The sequence below is a fragment of the Sparus aurata genome, chromosome 6, assembly GCF_900880675.1.
Source record: "Sparus aurata chromosome 6, fSpaAur1.1, whole genome shotgun sequence".
Lineage (NCBI taxonomy): Eukaryota > Metazoa > Chordata > Actinopteri > Spariformes > Sparidae > Sparus > Sparus aurata.
The window spans coordinates 7,828,539-7,851,289 of NC_044192.1; the positions used below are offsets into that span (position 1 = coordinate 7,828,539).

The 22,751-nt window shown below is 41.0% G+C and overlaps 1 protein-coding gene across 16 annotated transcripts in view; it reads right to left on the reverse strand.

The window, feature by feature from the left end:
* slmapa (sarcolemma associated protein a) overlaps nucleotides 1-22,751 on the reverse strand; it is a 60,480-nt gene that overhangs the window by 5,095 nt on the left and 32,634 nt on the right. For 5 of the 16 annotated variants that reach the window (XM_030419185.1, XM_030419184.1, XM_030419193.1 and 2 more), the window contains 20 exons: nucleotides 21,140-21,202; nucleotides 19,937-20,032; nucleotides 19,275-19,346; nucleotides 19,060-19,200; nucleotides 18,805-18,942; nucleotides 18,464-18,632; nucleotides 18,200-18,250; nucleotides 16,464-16,610; nucleotides 14,487-14,552; nucleotides 12,501-12,560; nucleotides 12,216-12,290; nucleotides 10,638-10,718; nucleotides 10,210-10,269; nucleotides 9,831-9,956; nucleotides 9,482-9,556; nucleotides 9,276-9,376; nucleotides 8,777-8,990; nucleotides 8,555-8,672; nucleotides 5,464-5,635; nucleotides 5,219-5,353 (listed from right to left, as the gene is read on the reverse strand). In XM_030419185.1, coding sequence (XP_030275045.1) covers nucleotides 5,219-5,353; nucleotides 5,464-5,635; nucleotides 8,555-8,672; nucleotides 8,777-8,990; nucleotides 9,276-9,376; nucleotides 9,482-9,556; nucleotides 9,831-9,956; nucleotides 10,210-10,269; nucleotides 10,638-10,718; nucleotides 12,216-12,290; nucleotides 12,501-12,560; nucleotides 14,487-14,552; nucleotides 16,464-16,610; nucleotides 18,200-18,250; nucleotides 18,464-18,632; nucleotides 18,805-18,942; nucleotides 19,060-19,200; nucleotides 19,275-19,346; nucleotides 19,937-20,032; nucleotides 21,140-21,202 — 2,160 coding nt within the window. Of the gene's footprint in view, nucleotides 1-2,882; nucleotides 2,971-5,218; nucleotides 5,354-5,463; nucleotides 5,636-8,554; nucleotides 8,673-8,776; nucleotides 8,991-9,275; nucleotides 9,377-9,481; nucleotides 9,557-9,830; nucleotides 9,957-10,209; nucleotides 10,270-10,637; nucleotides 10,719-12,215; nucleotides 12,291-12,500; nucleotides 12,561-14,486; nucleotides 14,553-16,463; nucleotides 16,611-18,199; nucleotides 18,251-18,463; nucleotides 18,633-18,804; nucleotides 18,943-19,059; nucleotides 19,201-19,274; nucleotides 19,347-19,936; nucleotides 20,033-21,139; nucleotides 21,203-22,751 lie in introns of all 16 variants that reach the window. The other 11 variants (XM_030419189.1, XM_030419187.1, XM_030419190.1 and 8 more) reach the window with 11 other exon arrangements.

Genomic DNA, 22,751 nt, shown 5'->3' on the forward strand with positions numbered 1-22,751 from the left:
GAAGAAATCAACTGGCCATCTGCATCAATTATATGCAACCTGCGTTGTAAAGAAGCATGTGTGTTTATAGATAATCATCCTTTCCCACAACTCAAGCACAGAAAACACTGACTTAACACAGAAAAATAAAAAATAGAATCTTTTGGGACTTCAGGAGAGGTAGAGGAGAGCAGGATATAAGAATAAAAAAAATGTAAAATCAAAAAACACAGCTGGAAGCAGCAAAGTAAACGAGGCCGAGCTAGAAACCTGAGTAGGAAAACAGAACAGTTACAGACCAGTTTTCCTTCAGGCGCAAACGACTGGAAACGTTGGTCAGACACTCCAAAATAAAACAGACAAGCAGCACAACACAGGACGGACATGATGGACACAATGATCGATGTTTAACAAATGAAGGAAAAAAAAGAAAGGTCAGCGGCTGCAGGGACAGTCAACGAAACAGTAAACTGGTCGGCAGGCAAAGACTGAATCAGATGGAAGATAACTCAGATTAAGCTGCAAACTGGATGCAAGAAACAGAAAAGTACAACGAACTCCGTCACAAGAGAAACTGATGCATTAAAGGAAATCAAATTAATTTTTTAAAAAAAGCACCAACACCCTGAAAGTAAGAGGGAAGAGACAACGAGTGAATGAATGAGGGAGATGAAAGCAACTGAAGAGGAAGTCGGACGAGAAGGAGAGCGCCGACTCTTTAAAGGGATTCACCTCAAGACTCACTGAGCTTCATACCAACAGGATATTCAACATTATCAACATCCAAATTTGGCTCCACTGTACAGTATGAATGAATACATCTCGCTTTTGTCTAAATAAACTGGATGTTCTGAACTATATTTCGTTTCAATGTTTCCTCCTTGGCCGGAGCTCTCGAGCTCTGCAGACACGGTACGCTTTCATTGCACGTTTTCTCAATAATCTGCTTTTCTTCTCTTTTTTTCTTCTTTTTCTTCAGACGCTACGAGTTTAACACTCTCACAGTACAGATCAACTGGTCACGACGTGGAGTTCTCGCTAAATTAAGCACAGAACCCCTGGTCAGTTATGACTCGTGATACTTCCAATGAAGTTTATTAAAACTAGACAGCCGCTTCCTGATTGTTGACAAAAAGAGACAAAACGCAGCATCGCTTTGTGCATTTCTACCACAAACAGACGGCATGAAAATAGAATAATTAGGCGCAGATGTCTGGATGCAGAGAATATATGTTCAGTTCTATATTATAGAAATTTTAGCCACAACATATAAAATACTATTCCAATACATTAAAACAAGCTTAACTGAATTAATGTGACAGCAGCCATGAGAGAAAAGCTCGTACTGCAAGACAGTAGAACTTCTGACAGACAGATATCATTCAAATGATTCAATCAGGCGGCATGAACTCAAACTTCAATGAAAACGTCACTGATTACTTGAAATTCTGTCTTGATTCTTAAAATAATCGGTTGTAACCAATTCAGGTCTATATCTCTAATGTTAAAAAGGCGATGTTTGGTTGCTTTAGGGAATTTCGGAGCCTTTTGTAAACATGAAACGACATATTTGAAGATTGATCTCTTCTGTAAGAACTGATGGGACGACTAATCATACAATTACCACTGTAATCTTTTTTTAAATATGCAGTGCAGTGCTAACAAAGCCTGAGAGCTCGTCTTGTGGGAGCCTGAAGGACGGTTACCTTGCATTGCAGTTAACCCTGTAAATAAAGAGTCTTATTGGTGGGAGTCCGTCCCTTTAAAGAGCCGACTTCAGTGTTAGCAGCAGTAGAGCAGAAGCAGAAGACTGACACCCATGCAGTTAAAGCTGCTTAAACCAGAAGACAAAAGACAGACTGCCGCGATGAAGATGGAGAAGATGAAGATGAGGATGATACTCGGTCGTAAAGGGAAGTGTAGGAGGTGAGAAGAGCGTCCTGCTGATCAGAATTCAGGGTTCAACACCAATAGTCTGGTTACCTTCAAGTAACAGCAGTCTAGCACATGTCAGTGCAAAATACGAAACTAAACGAAAACATTTCATCCAAACTTTACCTTCCTGGTTCTTAACCTCATATATTAAGGGAAAAGTCTTACACAATGTTTCAGATGATATTTGCCATCATATTGACTTTAGATGCTTTTGTTGGGATTATTTTTGTAGTTTAAGTATTTCAAGTTTCTTGACTTTACCACCCAAAAGTGAGCTGGGTACAAATTTGTGGACATGAAGGTGTTGGAAAAAAATTAGAGTGTATCTAACAATTCTTAGTTTTATATCAAAACACTTTGCGTGCAAGAAATTAAGTCAGCATCACTGAAGTTTTTGTATCACATCTACGGGTATCAGACATTTAAATTAAATGTGTTTTAAAAACCTTTTCAAGATGGTTGTAACCAGATTCAAGACTTCTGGATAAATTATACAGGTAAATAGAAAAGGTATGTAGTATAATACATGTGGTCTCATGCAAGGACCACAGTTATAACATCGAGTTAGGTAAATTAATATTTTGCGGGGAAGCATGTTAGATTCAGTGGTAGGCAATTAGATTTTACGCTATCATAAATGTGGACTTTCACAGCGAAGAGATTTAATCTAAAAAGATAGATAAATTAAATTAGCTAAAATATTGGCAGCACATAAGACAGCACTAACGACGTGCCGTAAATTACTCTTTGTAGGAGCACTAAAGGTTAAAGGTCATGACGATGGTTTGGATCATAGACTGCAGTAACTCTTCCATCTTGTTCTCATATTTCTCAACATGTTACCCTGAACTCATCACAGATCAGGACGATGTTTTCACCTCGGTCATCTTTCCCTCCACAGATGATGGACAGATGGAGGCAACAGAGAGACAGACAGAGAGACAGACTGATGTCATGTCGGTGTGTACCTTTCTACCACAACTGGCCGAAACACCAGTAGAGCAGAGCCAGGACAAGGCCAATGAATATGGCTTGGACAGGCTGCAATATGGATGGCTAGAGGGGAGGGAAGGAGGGGGGGCGGGGGGGAGGAGGAGAGGGATAAGAAGAAATCAGCCAGCAAATCAACCAAAACCAACATGGAGGATGGAGCAGCTACAGCGAGGGGAGAGGGAGAGGGAGGGAGGGAGGGAGGGAGGGAGGGAGGGAGGGAGGAGAGAGAGAGAGAGAGAGAGAGAGAGAGAGAGAGAGAGAGAGAGAGAGAGAGAGAGAGAGGAGAGAGAGAGAGGAGAGAGAGAGAGAGAGAGAGGAGAGAGAGAGAGACAGAGAGAGCGAGAGCCAGACAGAGAGCGAGAGCGAGAGAGAGAGAGAGAAGGGGGGATTTGTAGGTTTGTATCTGGCAGCAGTTTCTACAAAGCAACACCGCTATCTTCAAACACTCAACAGCCACATCGAGCAAACAGCACCCGTCACCAGGCAACACTTTCCTGCTGCACATCAGCACATTTAACTTTCTGCACCAGGACGTCTCATTAACACTCAGAAAGAGCTCTCCACCAGCTGCTGGCTGACTGTGATAACAGGCCAGTGAGAAGTGTAAAGATTCTGATCTGATCTAACAAAACAGAAGCTCTCATAAAAAGTTAAATGTTTCTTAACTCGGGTGCCAATAAAAGATAAAAATTGGACTTTTACAGGATAATTCCGGGTTATTAAAGCTTGAGACTCTCTCACAGTTTAATCCATCATTTCTGTCTCTATAAATCAAACTGAACTCAAAGTGATAGCTGAGATCTGGGAACACACTGACAACAGATGTTTGATAAGGAAAAGAGACACATGGCAAAACACTTGCGTCTTCTATCAAACCCCACAGTTGTCAGGTTTCCATCTGAATGTATGAGAAGTTTAGAAGAAGAGGCGACATTAAATTAATAAGGTCAACCAACATACGCTGGACACCACAAGTATAAATGCACTGAATCTTTGTTTTATTGATGTGATGTCTGGAGAGCTGCACCGATTTTACACATCCTACTCTGTTTATATGTCATGTAGAGAACTACTGCATGTGAATAAACATCATAAAAGGTTATTTGTTGCTCCAGTGGGAGCTGTGTGAAGATAAACTGCTTCAAGTGATGTCACTTAATCCTGTTAATAATCCCTCAATGTACAAGAAAACTGTGCGCACACAACTATAGTAAGTACGGAAGTAAGGAAGGAAGTGGTTCTGTAAACTGTGACGGATGTTTTAAAGTGCATTTTGGGTCATAATTTTAACGATAAATAACGAACCACTAGACTTCATCTTCTTCACCATGTTCCCAGATCTCAGCTATCACATAAGGGGGCTTTAAGCAAACTGAAAGAAATGATGGACAAAACTATGAAAATAAGATCAAAGCTTATATTAAATAGAAATTATCCTTTTGAAATCTCAGTCCTGTGAATGTCAGGACTCTTATTCTGAAAAGCTATAGAGAAACAAACCCTGAGGAATGAGACAAACATCTACGGTCACATCAACAAAAAGACTAAAGAGGAGGACGAGCTGATGACAGATAGATGAGAGAGAAGAGGAGGAGGAGAGGAAGAAGAGGGGTAACAGAGGAAGAGGAGGCTGCTCCGCCTCGCTTGTCATCTTCAGATTTTCTGATTTGTATTTTCACAGAGAAAAACAGCTGTTATTTTTTAACTCCGGATGAAAAGCAGATGAAACTATGTCACAGGACGTCACCTCAGCTGAACTGTCAGTGTAGCTGAATAAAAAACAAGTTTCTACGTTCATTTATGTTTTAATTGAGTTGCAGAAATCTGCTGGAATCACTTTAAATTTGTCACTTTTGTGTTATTATTCATCACTTCTATTAGATTCTGTTTACTACTATCAGTCCTCTTTGTTAGTTTTCAAGACTGAAGAATCATTCAAGATTCCAACAACAACTGGATGGTGAGACTTTCGAGTGTCCACAGTTAGGGGGTGTTGTTAGGGGTTGTGAACTAGAGGTGCCAGGAGGGTGAAGGCTAGAAGGTCCAAGACTGCCACAGTGTCCATGAGACAGTCTGGTGCTTCTTCTGCATTAATATTTAAACATTAAACCCCAAAACTGTAGAAAGAAACATCAAGTAAACGAAAACAGCTGAATATAAACCTGAGCAAACAACAAAAACAAAGGTTACAACACAAACTGTTCTTAAAATCTTTGGTTTTGTGGAAAAAGGTGTGTGTGTGTGTGTGTGTGTGTGTGTGTGTGTGTGTGTGTGTGTGTGCGTGTGTGTGTGTGTGTGTGTGTGTACTCACGGAGCTGGTCTTGTCCTGCAGCAGCTTCAGGCTGCTCCTGCACTGCTCCAGCTCCTGGTGGATGTTCAGCTTCTCCTTCTCTGTTCTCTCGTAGCGCTGACGGAGGTCCAGCAGCTGAGACTGTGTGTCTTCATACTGAACGGACGCACACACAAACAAGCACACAGTTACACATTATCACATCATTTCTATATCAACCATTAAATATCCTCGAAGTGTCTAAATCTGAAAAAGGGATTGTGTACCTCTCTCTGCAGTGTGTGTGTGTTGGCCTGGGCCTGGTCCAGCTGGGTCTTTAGCCTGCTTGCGTCCTGCAGGTGTTGATTCTCCAGAGAACCCAGTTTGTCCTGCAGAACCTCCTCCCTCTTCTCTAGAGACTCCAGACTGCTGCTGAGGACCTGACTCTGCTCCCTGGTGCTGCACACACACACACAAACATGGACACACAGACAGACACACAACCATGTCCGGTCATTAACCACCAGAATACAAGAATTCACTATTCTGTGATCTTAAGAACTGAACACAGAAATATAACAGGACAACATTTGGGAGTCGATATCAAATGAAACTCAAGTCTGAATCTCCAACACACTTCATGGTCACACAGGTTATGTTTTGTATATGATTTGTATAGTTATTTTCATCTGGTTTTTACTTTTTCAAATACTATTACTGTCTGTGAGTAACTTAAACTCAATTTCCTATAAATAGCACAAAAGTAATTCATTTTTCATTTTCTCTTATCAATTTTAGGCCACGATAAAGACAAAACACATTCTGCAGGGATCAGTTACTGACAGGTCAGCAATGACACGCAGAAGCACACCGTGGACTTCAGGTCACGAAGGTCAGACTGTTTATTTTTCTTCCTGCTCGAGCCCCAGCTGACTGACCACATCTGTCTTAGAAATGTGGTCAGATGTGGGTACATCATGTGTCGAAGGGGTGATTTCATTTAACAGTTAAGATTTTGATCTGATGGGACATTTTCCTGGCCTGAGGGAAGCTTCCTCTTTGTGACACACACACACACACACACACACACACACACACACACACACACACACACACACACACACACACACACACACACACACACACACACACACACACACACACACACACACACACACACACACACACACACACACACACACACACACACACTGCTGCCTTGTAAATGGAAAGTCAAGTCGTTAGCTTCACAATAAAAGCTTTTTGTCCTGCAAGAGTTGTTTTTGTCATTTTTAAGTGAAAATAACATTTCATGCTTTAAGTTGCAGTTATCAAATGTCTGCATGTAGGTAACATTTACTGCCCGAGTCTTGCTTGTGTTGTGCGTTAGATAAACCCAAAAATGATCGGTTGGCCGTTACGGATCAAGTCACCACAGACCACAAGTTATTGTCAGATATCTTCACCTCACTGTGACTGATGGAGCCCAGTTCTCCCAGTGTCTAAAAGCTGTCACTGCTTCCCCCCCCGACCGTTACACAAAAGATTGTTATGATTAATCAATCATTAATCAATCAGTCACAGCCTGCGCTGAATCAGATGGATCAGGACACATCTCATCTCGTGATGGATTTAGCTTTTACAATAAGGCTTGAACAGCTGCCTCACTCTGTAAGTATGCGGTCCTCACTGTCTGATAAACAACCTCTGCTATTATACCTGAAGGCTGATGTTATATTTCATAAAAAGGTATAATTATTCATTCTGAAGGGCAGACGGTCTGTATTTTTGGTCAGCTGGCAAGCCTACATAATAATACGCAGTGGAAAATCATAGTTTATCTAACATAATTTGCATTCAGTGCGTGTACCTGAATCAGATAACACATGTTTGTGCTGGGAAACATTTGGGACACATTTTGCTTTGCTGCTCTCTTTGTTTTGAGTTGCTGAAGGTAAATATTTGCACTAATATGACACTCTGTTGCATTCAGCTACATCTCTGATCAGTTCAAGATGTTTAGGAAGTAGTTTAATGTTGTACAGTGTCTCAGCAGGGATGGGACGGCGAGCCAAAGCTGACATCTGCAGTTTTACAGGAGTGGTGGATCACAGGTATTCATGAGATGTGCTGCCAGTGGCTCCTACAGTTTATTGGAAACGAGTGAAAACATCGAACGCAGTGATGTTTTCTTTCCATGGAGAGCAGACAGAGCATAGAGCTGCAGCCCGTGAACCTGCTGACTGATCGGTCTGGTTCAGTCAGCTGTCAGTCAGCTGTCGACCTGTTCCACCTGAATCAGCTGGACACCATGTCTCCTCCTGTCCATCTCGTTCTCTGTCCTTCTTTTAACGCTGAATACAAACTCTGAAGCCGTCAGGACCCGCGAATCTGGCGGCGCTCCTGTCAGTCGCCCTGAGCCAGAATTCATCAATTCCATCACGGCTGTCACAAAGACTTTCTGTCCAGTTCGGATGTCCTCCCTCGCACAGCTGGACACACATTCCAGATATGTTCCAGGATGATACTCATCTTTACGTCTAATTAAGAGTTTGGAGACTTTTTAAGATGGACTTTAAGTTTGAAGTCTAATGTATTAAATCATTTTACTGCAGTTTAATACAAAATATGTATTATAGTGAGGTTTCTATCATAGTGTGGCCACTAGGCTGAAAAAATTGTCGTTCTTTGACATGGTCAGAATAAATCAGTGACATTTCTCTTTGAAAGAATAACAAAAAACAAATCTGAAATGTTTGCAAGTGAATTCTCTTCTGCCGGCTGGAGTTTTATACAAGTACATCTTTAATTTCTTATTCAAAACCCAGGAAGCAAGGAGTGCTGCTGGGGTGTGGAAAATGTCCCTCAGTGTCCTTCTGGAGCTCTTCAGTTTAGGGATCGTGTTTATTCAGAATCGGTGAAAATGTTTGAGACACTCAAGAGGGAGCTGAGTTAAAGAGCCTTTAATTTATCTTGGCTGTACATTCCCGATGAAGGCATTAATGGCGGAAACACGTGTATATTTTGATGTTTGAGGCTTCAGAAAATGCTCCCAGAGAGAAGAACAATTATTCTTAAGAAGACAATTTATTTAACCTTCACTTACAGGGACTCCAGACTGTGCTTGTATGTCAGACTTAAGGTTAAACATCTCTCATGATTTGTTCTGCAACATAATTTTTACTACCGGTGATGAGGGACTATGGTTTTAATTCGTCAACTTTAGTTGTAAATATCACTGCGCTAGGATGTGACTGTAGGTAAGTGATACTGATGTGTGACTTATAGCTGGTTTTCACTGGCAGGTTGACCAAAAGCAAAACAAATAAGTTGATGGAATTCTGATCTAGCAGCAGTTAGTGTGTGTTGTGCGTGTACCTGCTCAGTTCAGTCTCCAGACGGTGCAGTTTGTCTGTCAGAGATGTCCGTTCAGCTCTCAGGGCGTCACAGTCCTGCTGCAAACACACACACCGCTGCTGCAACGTAACACACTCCGCTGAGAGGGAGAGATGGAAGAGAGAAAGATAATTTATTTATCGACTATGATAAGAGTTTGAGATTTCAGAAAACAGAACAGAAAACTAGCAAACACACACATACACAGCTCACCCTGCAGCTGGTTGGCGCTGTTGTGCTGCTGTTGCTGCTGTGTGAAGGCCTCCTGCAGCCGACTGATCTCCTCCTCGTATTTGGAGGCCGTGCTCCTCCAGTGCTCCAGCTCAGACCGCACGCCGCCCAGGTCGGCCTGCAGGGCAGAGATCTCCCGCTCCCGCTCCGCTGTGGCTGCCTCCATGGCGTGCCGCAGGACAAGAATCTGATGGCAGAAACACAATCAATTAGTGACATCATAGGACTGGATTTACTGCACACAGACATTAGGTTGCATTCTGTACAAGAGGGTTTTGTTTCTTTATGCAGGGAGGAGTCAGTAAGAGTCAGAGGGGAGTCAAAGGGGTGTGGGGGTCAAAGGACAGTCGGGGCGCTCAGGGGAGGGAGTCAGATGGAGTCACAGGGGATTTGGGGGGAGTAAGGAGGAGTTGTGAGGAGTCATAGGGAGTTGTGAGGAGTCAGGGAGTAATAAGCAGGAGTGGCGTGTTACCTCCTCCTGGGCGGAGTAGAGCTCCTCTCTGGTGGTGCAGATGGTGCTCTCCCTCTGCTCCCTCAGTGCCTCCATGTCAGCCTGCAGCTTCCCGAGCTGAGCTAAACAAGTGACATAGGAGCAACGTAGATCATGAGACATACAGGTGTATAGTGTAGTAATGTAGTGGTGTGTGTGTGTGTGTGTGTGTGTGTGTGTGTACTAACTCTGCAGGTACTGGATCTGTTTGGTCGACTCTTCAGTCTGCTGAGAGTTATTCCTCCTTTCGTCCTCCAGCAGAGCTACAGACAGACAGAGAGTCATATGGTCACCATTTTCATCTGGTATGATGTCATGTGACATTGAGACGATCAGATATCACAAGGAAAAGGATTTGACAGAGCCAGATCATCTCTCTCTGCTCTGATATGAAATCTAAAACAGTCTCCATTTGATTCTCAGAACAGTCACAAATGTAAGTATTGGTGGATCCTAAATGTATCTTAGATTTAGTCACAGCTCTCAAAATAACTCTGTGTTAACTGAAGTGGGATTACCATTTCAACTGTTAGTTACCTTGTAACTCCAGACATCTCTGCTTGCCAGTGTTGGCTAATTCCTGGGCCTCCAGAAGCTCTCTGTGGAGATGGTGGATGACCTGCTCCGTGTCTCCAGGCTCCAGACCGGCCCGATGCAACTCAGCTGCACACACACACACACACACACACACACACCAGACATAGTGATTTAAATTGAGTTCTTCTTTTTTCCCTTAATTCTTAACACATGGCCATGTCATACATAACAAACTAATAAAGCTTTAGAAAGGACTCGCAGCCACCAAACACAAGTAAACAGCTCCCCCTGCTGTCAAACACTTGTGACCTTGGTTAATGTTGGTGGTCTGTGCAGCAGAGAGAGGAACTACAAAGCAGAGACGAGCAGACATGTTTACCTTTAAGCAGAGCTACTCTGTTCTGCGGTTCATTTAACTCTTGGTCGTCCATGTTGCCGTCTAAAACAAACACACAAAAACACACGTATTCAACGACAAATTCTTAAAAGATTTAAATTGTAATTTGTCTTTTTCTGAATTATCAATTATATTAGAAAATGATAATATATTTAGTTCTCAGTAGGTTACTTAGAACTTGTTCCATAATGAAGTGAGTACAGACTAGATGTTCTATATGTCACATGAGTGACAGAACAGGCTTCAGGACCAAGTTATTTGGAGTAAACAGCAATCAAACTTTAAGAGAAAAACCCTGAAACTACAACTGATGAATGAGATCAAACGTGAAGGAGGACGGAATCATATAAATGAGACTTCAACATAAAAATACTAGTGATGAAATGACACATTGAGTGTGTTTTACTGACCTGATGTGTCGTCACTGCTGCGGTCTTTGCTGGGACTGAGAGTGTCTGACATGTCTGACTCTTTGGCATCCATCTGATTCCCTGTGGGGCCACACACACACACACACACACACGCACACACACACGTGCAGACACACACACACACACACACACACACACACACACACACACACACACACACACACACACACACAGGTTAGCTTGGCAGGGACACAACAGATGAGAAGGAGGGAAAAAAATAAAATACCAAATAGGAAAAAAAAAGGAAAAATATAAAAATAGGGCCCCACAAATGTGTGTATATGTGCACACACGCACAGACACACACGGACACTTGTGTGGAGTGCACTGACTGGATTAGAGTGTGTCAGGCACGGCAGGGAAACAAACAACAAAAGCAGCGGTTTAGAGCAGCTTTAGAACCACTCAGTGTTTTGTAAAATATTGAAAAGATGCCAGTTGGCATGCTCAAAACTACAGACATTTGTGTGTGTGTGTGTGTGTGTGTGTGTGTGTGTGTGTGTCCACCCACAGAAAATGTACTTCAACCATGTGTCAAAGCCTGCACACATGGCTGCCGGTGAGCCCTGGTGAGTATTGTGTGTCCAGAGAATCCAAAGCATGACAAACAGTCAAACCTCTCACAACAGAAAAGTCAAAAGGTCAGAGGTCACTGCAGTAGGATGTCTCCTTGTCAGCAGTTTTGCCCCTTTGTGATAACGACTTGACAAAAAAAAAAGTCAGTCGATGCAGCTGCTGAAAACTGAAACATTTCAGAATTGATGAAAGCCAGACAGAACATGAGGATGCTCTCTGAAATTGAATAATAAGATCACAAGAACTGGCACAGAACATAAGTAAGTAAGTGGTGAGATTCTGATGGTTATTTAATTGAAGAAGCAGATGACATGAAAAATGTTCCATATGAGGACAAAGTTCATGTTTTGGAGCCTCATGTTGTGCAGAGATTGAACGAGTGTAACCTTAAGATTTTTATAAAAGCATGTTGGCGTACTCCTGCTCGTCTTTGTAGCACTGCGGTCACATCACACACTGACATCATCCATTTAAAGCAGTAAAGATAAGTCGGTTTATCATCTCACGATTAGGTAATTGAGAGTAAATTAATTCTGAAGCGTTTTGATAATTGTCAATTTGTTCGGACATTTTTTAAGCAAAATGTCATTTTGCATTTGCTGGTTCCAGCTCCATAAATGTGAGAATTTATTGCTTGTTCTTGTTATTCATGACAGCGTCTTTATAGAGTAAACGATAAACCTCGGAAAAAAAAAATCAGAATCAGTTAGTTGCAGCCAGCTACATCAAATCATTTATAGTTATTATCTATTTAGACGCTGGATTTTTACCTTTGCATTAAGGGGTTAAGTTTGTTCCTACAGCTGGTGTGTGTGTTGACTCTGCAGCTACGTTATGTGATACACCTGTTTAGTATTGCGATAGTGATAACAGGACACATCTGCTGCCCAACTATAAATCAAAACCTTCCCAATACGGCTCCTGATATCACTTTGTGACAAATATAAATCCAGGTCAAGCCTGTGAGTGTGAGTCATCTACCTTTGAGTCGATCGGGGCTGGCCAGGATGTCGTCCTCTGCCGTCTGGTTGTTCTGTAGGTGGGCGTCCATCACTTCTACAAACACACACAGATTAGAGTTTAATCGTTAGTATTGATATAATTAAGTTATATCTAATGTAAAAACACACATTTTGATCTTAAAGCTTGACAAAGTCTCTAAAACAGTCTCAATAGATTCAGAGTGTTAGTTCACAGACTGAACTGCTCGAGGACTCGGACAAGGTAAGGAAATTATTTTTCCTTGAAGCTTACTGGAGCTCTTACCATCAAAGTTGGCCAGTTTGTGGATTGAAGAGCTTACAGTCTCCTTCAGCTGTTTGACGGCTGCAGGGAGAAAAAAGAAAACCAGGAGAATTAGTGAATAAATCCAGTTTAAATTTGTTTCGAAAACACAGATTTTAAGCTCAGTTCAAATCTGCGCCGATCTCCGTGAATGTCGAACAAGCCAACCATGACCAGCAGTCACAAAGCCTTTCACACAGACTCAGGGAGAGTTATCAGCTGGGTTAGTAGCTGGTTAGTACAGATCTTTAGTGCAGAATCTCTTGAACTCATGTTTGACTTTAGCTTCTGAAGTCGCTCATTAAGTGAGGGTGTTCTTGTTTTTGCAACTGTCTTGCACATTAAAAGCATCAGCGATAAGCTAGCTGAGATACAGTAGCTTTGTAAAAATGGAAACATGTAATCTAGATCTCCTAGTACATCTAAAGCCACGGAATCGTATACAAGCAATGTTTCCAAGCTGCAAAGAAGAGACTTGTACTTGAACTGTTTTGCACCGTCAGATGAGCTGCATAATGGTAGCGTCATTAGTGAGCGACACTTTTAAATCGTCTACCAGCAGTAGCAGCAGATGGAGGACTCCTACAACGTCTTCAATATCCAGGCAGCAAGAAGCAAGTAGGCCTGCCAGTAATGTGGCAGAAACCCTTGTATTTGAGTGGCAGCTGATCGCAAATATTATTTCAGCCAACAAACAAGGAAAAGAAGCGAAAAGATGGTGGCGATTCAGTATCAGCGGATGTTTGGCTGGTATCAGAAATGTAGGCAGTGAAGAGAAGTTTTCTACAGACTAAATACTCTGACTGCATCAGATATGAACACATGAGAGAGAAGAAGAAAGAACCGAAACAACAGATAAACGAGAGAAACGAGGAGGTTAATAAACTAATCCAGTGAAAAGCTACAAAGGCAGCATGCGGAGGAAAAAAAGGATGTGTAGATCGGCCAAAGAAGAAAAGAACTGTGTGAGCAGTGTTTGAGAAGCCAAAACCAGCCAGAAGAACCACAACATACCACTAACATTACCAAGGAACCAGTTAAACCCATTCCTACCAGACAAGAAGTTCAAAGAGCTCCTTGGTTGTGAAACAAACACGTCTCCAACAACACAAATCAGCCAGCAGAGGGACACCAATGTAGTTGAATAATATCTACAACATGTACTTGCAAGTTAGATTTCTTTTCAACTTTAGGTCTGTTGGTTTAAAGTCTCAAATCATTCAAAGATTCAAAGACTTTCAAATGCAAACTGTTGATAGAAAGGTCTGTGGATTATTCTGAATATTTAGGTAATTGTTTCTGGAGAGAGATGCTGCTCCCAAGATTTTCAAATATCATTTTTTGGATGCTTTGAGCACCGTAAACAAACAACAAAAAAGATAATTCTGTGGTCATTGTGTTGAGGTAGAGGAAAAAAAATCTCCCTTAATCTGCCTTACTAAAATCAAAAGATGGGTCATACCTCACAACTCTGTACTTTATTTACATTGTGCAGAGATGCAGTACGCTGATAAAAAGTTAACACATTTACTTTGAAATTGAATAAAAAATGCTGGAAGCCGTTTCTTCATAAACATAAACCTGACAGCTTCTAAAAGAGTCTTTATTCGTCTATCCAGCTGTTGTCTAACCCTATTTCTGAAAACCGTCTTCCCATATGTTGATGATTTTAAGTTAAACATATAACACATAACTAAAGTTAATTGTAAAGAGATCCACAGCCTGCTCCATTGAAGAGTGCAAGGAAGAATGTAGTATGTGTGATAGGACAGTTCCACCAGGAAATGACAATTTAAGACTTTTAGTTACTTCATAAGTACATTTTTTTTAGATGTCTTGAAACTGAAACTGTGTAACCCTCCCTTTTAATCATGGATCTTTTCCTGGCAGTGATAGTTGTCTGTACTTGTGTGTGTTTCTGTGTGTGTTTGTGTTGCAGCGACCAGCAGGAATGATGTTTGTACTCACGCGGACACTCAATCAACTGTTGGATTCTAGTCGAGTCTCCTCCACTGTTGTTAACGTGACAGTTGTCTGATAGAAAACACAGAGCACCGACGTTACTACGATGACTATCAGAGTGGAGTTGGGTATTTGTCTGACATTTGATTGATTCTGCTCATCAATGCCAAATCTGATTAAATCTCATCTTTTAAAAATGGAAACAAAATATGTTGGAGGCAACACATCCTATATCTAAAGCTGACTGAAACTGCCATTTGTCATTTCTTAAGATTATTTTGGTAAAAGAGTAAATAAAAGTAGTAGTAGTAAACTATTTCAGCATGCAGTAATTATATGCTCACTTGTTTCCACCACTTCATTTTTCCCTGTGGTGTTATAATCATCTGATTATAAAGCATTATGACAATAAACAACAAGAAATTCTTCAAGTTATCTTCATGACTTTCTCTTAGCATGATTTTTTTTTAACTGCAATACTTCATCGTTTAATTACTTACAAGCATAAATAGTGACAATATACACAGGGGGACAAAATTCTACTTTCTGGAATCGATGAGCAGAATCAAAAACCATCTTTCTCAATTCAGAATCTGCTTTTAATACCCAACTCTGTATAAGAGAGGACGAGACAGAAAGAGCCGTAGACAGATAAGAGAGGACGGAAACCGTGACAGATAAAGGACAGACAGATACAAGCAAGTAGAAAGCATGACAGAACTGACAAGTCATACAGAGATCGATACTGCACCGACAGATAGATGCTCCAGAAACAAACGGACAGGGCAGAAATCAAAGCCATACATGGCAGGTTTTTTTTTTTTACAGGGGTTCTGGACAGATAACACAAGACTGTAACAACAGACAGGATGTGCACATGCGGCCAAGCAGACAGACAAACTTCTGTCTCTCAGTAACCTTTAGTTTAATGCAGTACTAACAAAACCTGAAAATAACCAGCCCAACAGTTTAAACTCAACCACACAACAACTTGATAAATAATCCCTTCATGAAATCTGCTCCACACGTGACTCAAAACAAAGTGTGAAATCCAAAAGTGTCTCCTCGGACAATCGACAAAATCGTAAACTTTCTGAAGTGCTGCAGCTGTTTATCACCTTACATTACGTACGCAGAAAAAGACCTCAAGTGTTTGTTTTCATGATCCAAGATCATCATAATATATGTGAATCCTAATGCACATTAAACCAATCTAAAAGTGAGGCTAACATTTAAGATCAAAAGTTACATAAATGTTTTGCTTTGAGATGGAGAGTGATAGAAACTGAAGTAAAACAAGAGTGAGTGGACGGGCGTTCGCTCGACGGAGAGCTCCAGTGTTGTGTTTAAGTCTGTTCCCCTGCTGGTACGTGTTCCCCCTCACCACCGGTTCAAAACTGGCATTCTTTCTACAAGATCAGTCAGTAACAAAACCTGCAGATTTATTAATACAACCAACTGTTTTCCTCTGCCTTTTCATAGCTCTGAGATCTGTGTTGATACGTCAAATTGGGATTCATATATTGTTTTTTCTATTGGGGGTGGGGGGGTTTGCGCTTTGGACAGTCGATAGCTGCTAAGGATAGCCATTTTGCTAATGCCGTCTTTGCCCCAAAAGCAGTACTACAGCAAAATGCTACTGGGGGGATTTGAGATGTTGTCCGTTTCTGCTTTAAGCACTCCTGAAACAGAAAACTAGAAATAAGACTTTTAGTACAGAAAGGCAGGCTGCAGCTAGAAAATCATGTCTATAATAACCTGATTAGGTTAACAAAGGTCATATCTTGTCCTTTATAAAATTTTATTCTATAGATTTGATTTTTGTATTATTTCATCTCATCTATTCAGTGAATAGCATTTTATTCTGTGTTTTTCTTGATTGTGTTCTTTCAGATTTCAGCTCTGCACTTTGCAAAACCTTTTAATAGATCAGTGCAAAATATAAATCAAACTGTCTATTATTATTATAATCAAACTAACTACCATGAATGTCTTCATCTTCTCCAACTGCACCATCATCTGTGTCTGTATCCTCCTCATCCTCCTCTTCCTCCTGGCTCTCAGGTGTCTGCTGGCTCTGTTTGTCCTCGATAGGCTCCTCTACTGGTCCGTGGGAGACAATGTCGTCATCTGTCATGTGACCAGATCAGATATATACGATTGTGTCGAATCGCCAAACACAAGTTCAGAACAGTGTCAGAGTCCAAATGATGGCAGGTTCCTTCACAAAGTGGCTACTGTGTCCAAGTGAGCAGTGAGACCACCAGCATTCATATTCAGTGTTGTCATTCAATACCCAGAAGTCAATCAGTGACCAAAAGCTCTTTTTCCCCAGAAGAAGAAAACAAAGCAGTGGAGAGTTTGGCGACCGTGGAAACAACCCAGATTATCCATAAACCCCAACAAACCCTGTTTGGACTCAACATAGTGCCACCAAGTCCCTGAGGCAACCCGTGAAACAGACACACAGAGGTGACACAAACCATCCTGTCGTTCAAACTCATTTTTGCAGAGTGGACACAGTTGAATTTGCAGGTCACGTGACACTTTTAACTTAAACAGACTCTCCCCATTCACAATCATCATAAAATGAACTGATTCAAACAGTAAAATTCTGAGATTCTCTGTGTGTTTTTTTAAAAAACAAAACCAAAAAATAATTCTCACCACGTCTCAGTACAATATTTTCAGCCAGAGAATGATTTTAATTCTTCTGCACTGCGAGGCTGTAAACTGTTTTCAATGAGCACCACTAGTTGGTGATTAACCAGCAAGGTAATGCATTTAGTGATAAGATCTGTACATTATCAATATATTTTTCATTATCTCTACTTCTGTATTACTTAATTGGATTTTACTGAATTGCTGCACTTCGTTAATCCCTACAGTATGAAGGTCGACGTAATTATTGGTATAAGGAATATTTTTGGTATTTTTGGCAACATATCTCGATATCTTGTCTGCAATTCATTGAGATATTTGCGGGGTCCACAATTTATTTTTATCCGATTGTTCTGTTCTTATTCTAATATCAATATAATTTCATCTTGAAAATGTTTAGTATATATTTGTCGATGTGAATTTGCATGTCATTTACCCATTTTTATTTTTCTGTTTTATTTTGGTTACTTTATTTGTACCAACACCTGCATCAAAAGTAAAATTCCTGTATAAGTGTCAATAAAGGTATGCACATTTAATTGTAAAGTAAATAAGTCTTTTCTACATTTCCTAACATGTGAACTCAGGGCTGCTGTAACAGTCAGCTGTGTGACTGTGTTGAGGTTTCTGAGTGTTAAAGTGACAGTTGAATCTCTCTGAATGATTTAAGATCTAGACAGAAATGTACTGAGGGTGTGTGTGTGTGTGTGTGTGTGGGGCTTCAATTCTTTTAGATTCAGAAAAATATCTCAACTGACCATGAAATGAAAATCATACCATCCACTGTAACTACCAAAACCTGAAAGCTAGACATCAGGATACCATAACGACCAAAACAGAAGAAGAAGAGCCAGACTTCCACTGTGACAGACAAAGAGACAGATGAACAAAGAGACCAAAGAGAGCAGCAAGCAACAGGAAGTTATGTGGAAATCATGCAGGAACCTGTCATGCATCATTAGTGTAGGATGAGGAAGTGAAGTTAGCGACCACAGAAGAGACAAAGAGCGGCGGAGAGGACAAGTGTCCCGGGGAAGACCAGAGACGAGTGGACTCACCCAGACTGTTGTTCTCTTTAGTACTTTTCTCTTGTAGCTGTTCTAACCGCACTGTAAACAACAACAACAACAGCAGAATGAAGAGTTGACTGACAAGTCCGAGCCGAGCCTCCTGATTGGTCAAAGACATGTTCTGACCAAGCCACTGGTTACTATGGTAACTCTTGTGATGACCAGGGTGTTAAAGGGATTGGCTTGCGGGGTGCCGTCAGTTTGTTAAATGTTAGGGCAGGACTGCGTGTGCATGTGTGAGCGTGTGTGTACCCTGGAGGGCGGCGAGCCTCTCGTTGGTGAAGTCGTTGTCGGCCTGCAGAGCTTCGATGCGAGCCTGGAGAACCTGCTCCTTCTCCTCCATCTCCTCGATCCGCAGCTCCAACTCCCTCTTCTCCGTCGCCCCCCGCTGAGTCAGCTCCTCCTGTCGGCCCTCAGCCGCCTGGAGGTGCAAGGAAACAGGAGAGAGCAGGCATTAAACTCATTCTGATAAAAAGGAGGCAATCTGCAAAATTAAATATATACCATATTAATTAAATTACATCGCTGGAAAATTAAATCCTTTGCCATTCAGAGCAATGTCTCACAACATATGGTAGTTTTTGTGCAGGTACCTTAATCTTGTCAGTGAGCTCTTTGATCTCATTGACGGCAGCGTTGTACTTGTTGGCGAGCTCCCTCAGCTCCTCCTGGCCTCTCTCAGACATTTCCTTCAGGTGTGTGCACTCATCTTCTGTGTTACTGAGCGAGCGCTACAGGACAGAAAAAACAATACAAGGTTTTGGTTTCACCGACACAAGAGCCCCATCCATTACAATGTCAATGTATCATCATAGGGTGTGTGCATAGTGTATGTATGTGAATCCTACCTCCACCTCTGACAGCTTCCTGACCACCTCGATCTTCTCCTGCAGGACTCTCCTCAGAGACTCCTTCGCCGTCGTCTCATAGTTGTGTTTGTCCTCCTGAAGAGCCAAGAGCTCCTTACGCATCCCTTCCTCCGTCTGGGACTTAAAGTTTAGTTTTGATTAATTTATTGCAAGATCATTTGTTGTTTGTTTCATGAGATATTGTACTGCTTTACCTTGGAGTAAGCCTGTAGCTGACTGCCCATCACCTCCAGTCTTGAGAGCAGACGGTCTTCATCAATCAGAGCCTGGAGAAGACACACACAGTTTACAGCAAGTGTACAAAAAGAAAAATACTATACACTACTCAATTACTGTGAGAAGGCAACCATGCACTCATGTACAAACTATGCAGGAGGGCAAACATCTTCCTTGGATTATTCAGATTATTTTATCATATGTGTATTATTACCTTGATAACCAGATTTCATATTTTAATATCACCCTTATTGTTAATAGTCTGACAGAAAATATACTGCTACCGATAACTGGAAAATGCAGAATACCGGCCCCGATTATTGGTCTACCCTTATTGATAACAATAACATTATATTAGCAAGTGTTTTATACAATATAATGCATCTTAGATATATCATCTCTCTTCTGTGTGACTGCAGAAATAACAGTCGTGAAAAGGTAAAATATATTTTCAAAAGAGTGTGAATCCATCAGTCAGTGTCTGAGGGCCTCACACAAACAGCTGCATGTACACAGGTGTGCTTATGATGCTGAAAATTGAGAGAGTGACAGCTGGAGTTAAACACAGAGGATGTAATATGACATTTGTTCCTCTCTGTGTTACAGTACAAGGTTCAAGTATAATTAAAGTATTTCTTACCTGCCAGCTGCTCTCTGAGGCCTCCTGAGTGTTGGCTAACAGACGCTGCAGAGTGGCGAGCTTCTGCTCCAACATCTGCTCTCTGTGTAAGGCCTCCTGGCAGAGAGAGCGAGAGACGGACAGAAAGAAAGAGAGGGAGGAAGACAAATTGGGTAATCAATGACTCGCGTAAGAAAAATTAAGAAATCAGGAAGGAGATAAAAACTACAATGTCATTTAGAATGAAGACAACAAGAAAACTTTTCCTTGCAATATGTTCCTCTGCAAATATTTAAGTAACAAGAGCTTTTAGTCAGCTTAACAACCATGACAATAAACTAGTCGGTCACTGCTGGTCACTTGTAACTTTGCTTCTCTTTGTGTTATATTATGAATAAAAATAGCAACCCGCACTTCTCAAAAGCTTAAAAATATATACATTACAGGCACACAGAAATGGCGGGCATCAACAGTGAACAAAACTCTGGCACTCTCAGAGAAAAAGTAGTGTTTCAGCCCTTCACCTTCGTCAGCATACCAATCACAAGATTTTCTTCACTGAGAGTGCCGGAGTTTTGTTCACCGTTTGTGTTATACTGTCATAATTCTTCAATACGTGTAACTATCAAATCATGTTTCAGTATTTGTTTGGTCTCAGTCAGTCAATCGCTGTTCTGTTAGTTGACTCGCGCTGCTTTAAAAATTGGTCTCAGATTTCTTTTAAAATCAGGTCTGTCATTCATCATTTTGGTTGAGGAAGGGACATATTTTGGATATATTTGGTCCTTATAAATCAAAAAGAGGAAGTTACTGAAATCTTTGGGCAAAGATTCACCAGCATTTCAATCCACTCCTCAGCTTTAGATCTTCTCTGTGCTCCACTGATCAGAGACGGTTACTTCTTTTCTTAGTAATAAATTCTGTTTGATCTCCTCTCTTGTCATGTGTCTCACTTGCTAGAGTCTTTTATATTTTTCTGGGTATAAATCTGCTTCTAATAAGGCTTTTTGCTGTATAATTGAGCAAGTTCTGATCAATGAGATACAGTCAGTTCCTGTCCTCTGTTCCTGTCAACCCAGCTCATGTAACCTGCTGTGAACATGTTCAATCTGACACCAACAATGTGTAAAAACGTGTCTGACGACTAATGAAAAACCAGCTTGTATGTACTGTATTTGTTTTAGTGCAGTTCACCAGTGTGAACAGTAGGTGTCAGTGTGTTACCTGTAGATACTGGGAGAGCTGGAACAGTTCCTGAGAATACATACTGGGAGTGTTGGCTGCAACCTAGAAAAGAAAAACAAATCATTGGAACATATTGACAATTGATGTGAATTCATTCAGCTTTGTTTGAATTGAAGGTGGATAAACAGATGAAAAACCACGAGAGGTAAAGGTCAATGGCCTTAAAAACAACACAGGTCACATACACAGTAATAACAATGATTAACTGGTGGACCAGTGACCCAGCTGTATACGACACTGCAGTCATCTGTCCCAAAAATGTGTCCATCTTAAAGGAATAGTTCAACAATTGTTCCAGCACAAAAAAAAAAAAAAATCACATTAATCACAAAAATCACACTAAAACCATGTTTGTTTTTACATTTCTGTTTGTGTACTGATTCAAAAAAAATAAAACACCACATTGCTCATCACTGAGCTTTAAAGAATCAGGATCAGCTTCATCGATCAAGTTTTAAGTTGCAGGTAAAGGTTGTTTGGTGGTAGTAGTTCATATACTAAGCTAGGCTCAAGTCCTGACCCCAGTTATGTTCCCAAACCCAGACATGAGAATCACATCCATCTGAGCATCTTAAACTATCCTGCATCTGAAGGTGTCACGACTGCATCTTAGATTTAACCAACTTTATTGCAGACTTGTAGAGTGCTTATAGAAATGAAAAAAATGAATAAATAAATAAAAACAAACAAGATAAGACCACAACAAGTCAACATACAATTTCAGAACAGTTGTTAAGTAGACTATATCGCCAGTGTTTTCCAAGCTTGGATGTGTACAGAGAACAGCTCCTTCTGGGGCTGTTTGAAGCTTCTGCTGTTTAAAATGTCTGATGGTGCTAAAAGCAGGTGTTTCATGACCCATTTGGCATCCACAATTTGGATTATCTCAGACTCTGATCATGGGCCTTCCGCCTTGAAACCACAGCTAAACGTGGTCGAAAACCACACATTCTGTCTCTGCATTTATTACACATGTGGCAAGCTGGGTGTGTGCATGATTTTGTGTCGGGTCTTTTGAGACCCAGGAGGTGCAAGGCTCCTGTTTTAGGACACTTAATTAAGTTCGAAGAAGTGGTACAAATGTAATCACAGCTCCTCCCTGACACACGCACACGCAGTCAGCTCCAGCCTACATTCCTCAGACCGGTTACACTGAGGCCCTGTTGTTCTCACTGTCGGAGTGAAACACAGAACAGGGCGAGACAGCAGAGGAAGCTAACGTGGTTTAGTGTGGTAAAGTATTAGCCTGACAATGTATTGTACAATAGAAAATGATACCAAACCTCACATACCTCATCATCACGACATAAAATAGTAAAGTTAGTGCATTACTGAATAATTGTCCCCCAATACTGTGATGAACTGTGAGACAAATAGGTTGTTCTACATAACCTTTATTCAGTGAACAGAAGTCCTCAATAATAAAAGGTGTTATTGATAACATACAGACACCTTCATTTGCACTCATGTTACAACACTGCTGTTATATGAATCATCTGCCCTTTCAAGTGGTTCCAAGATTGTTACACTAACTGACGGTATTTAATCAGCATCAAGAGTCTTGGTAGTTGCCAGATTGTGGAAAAACTGG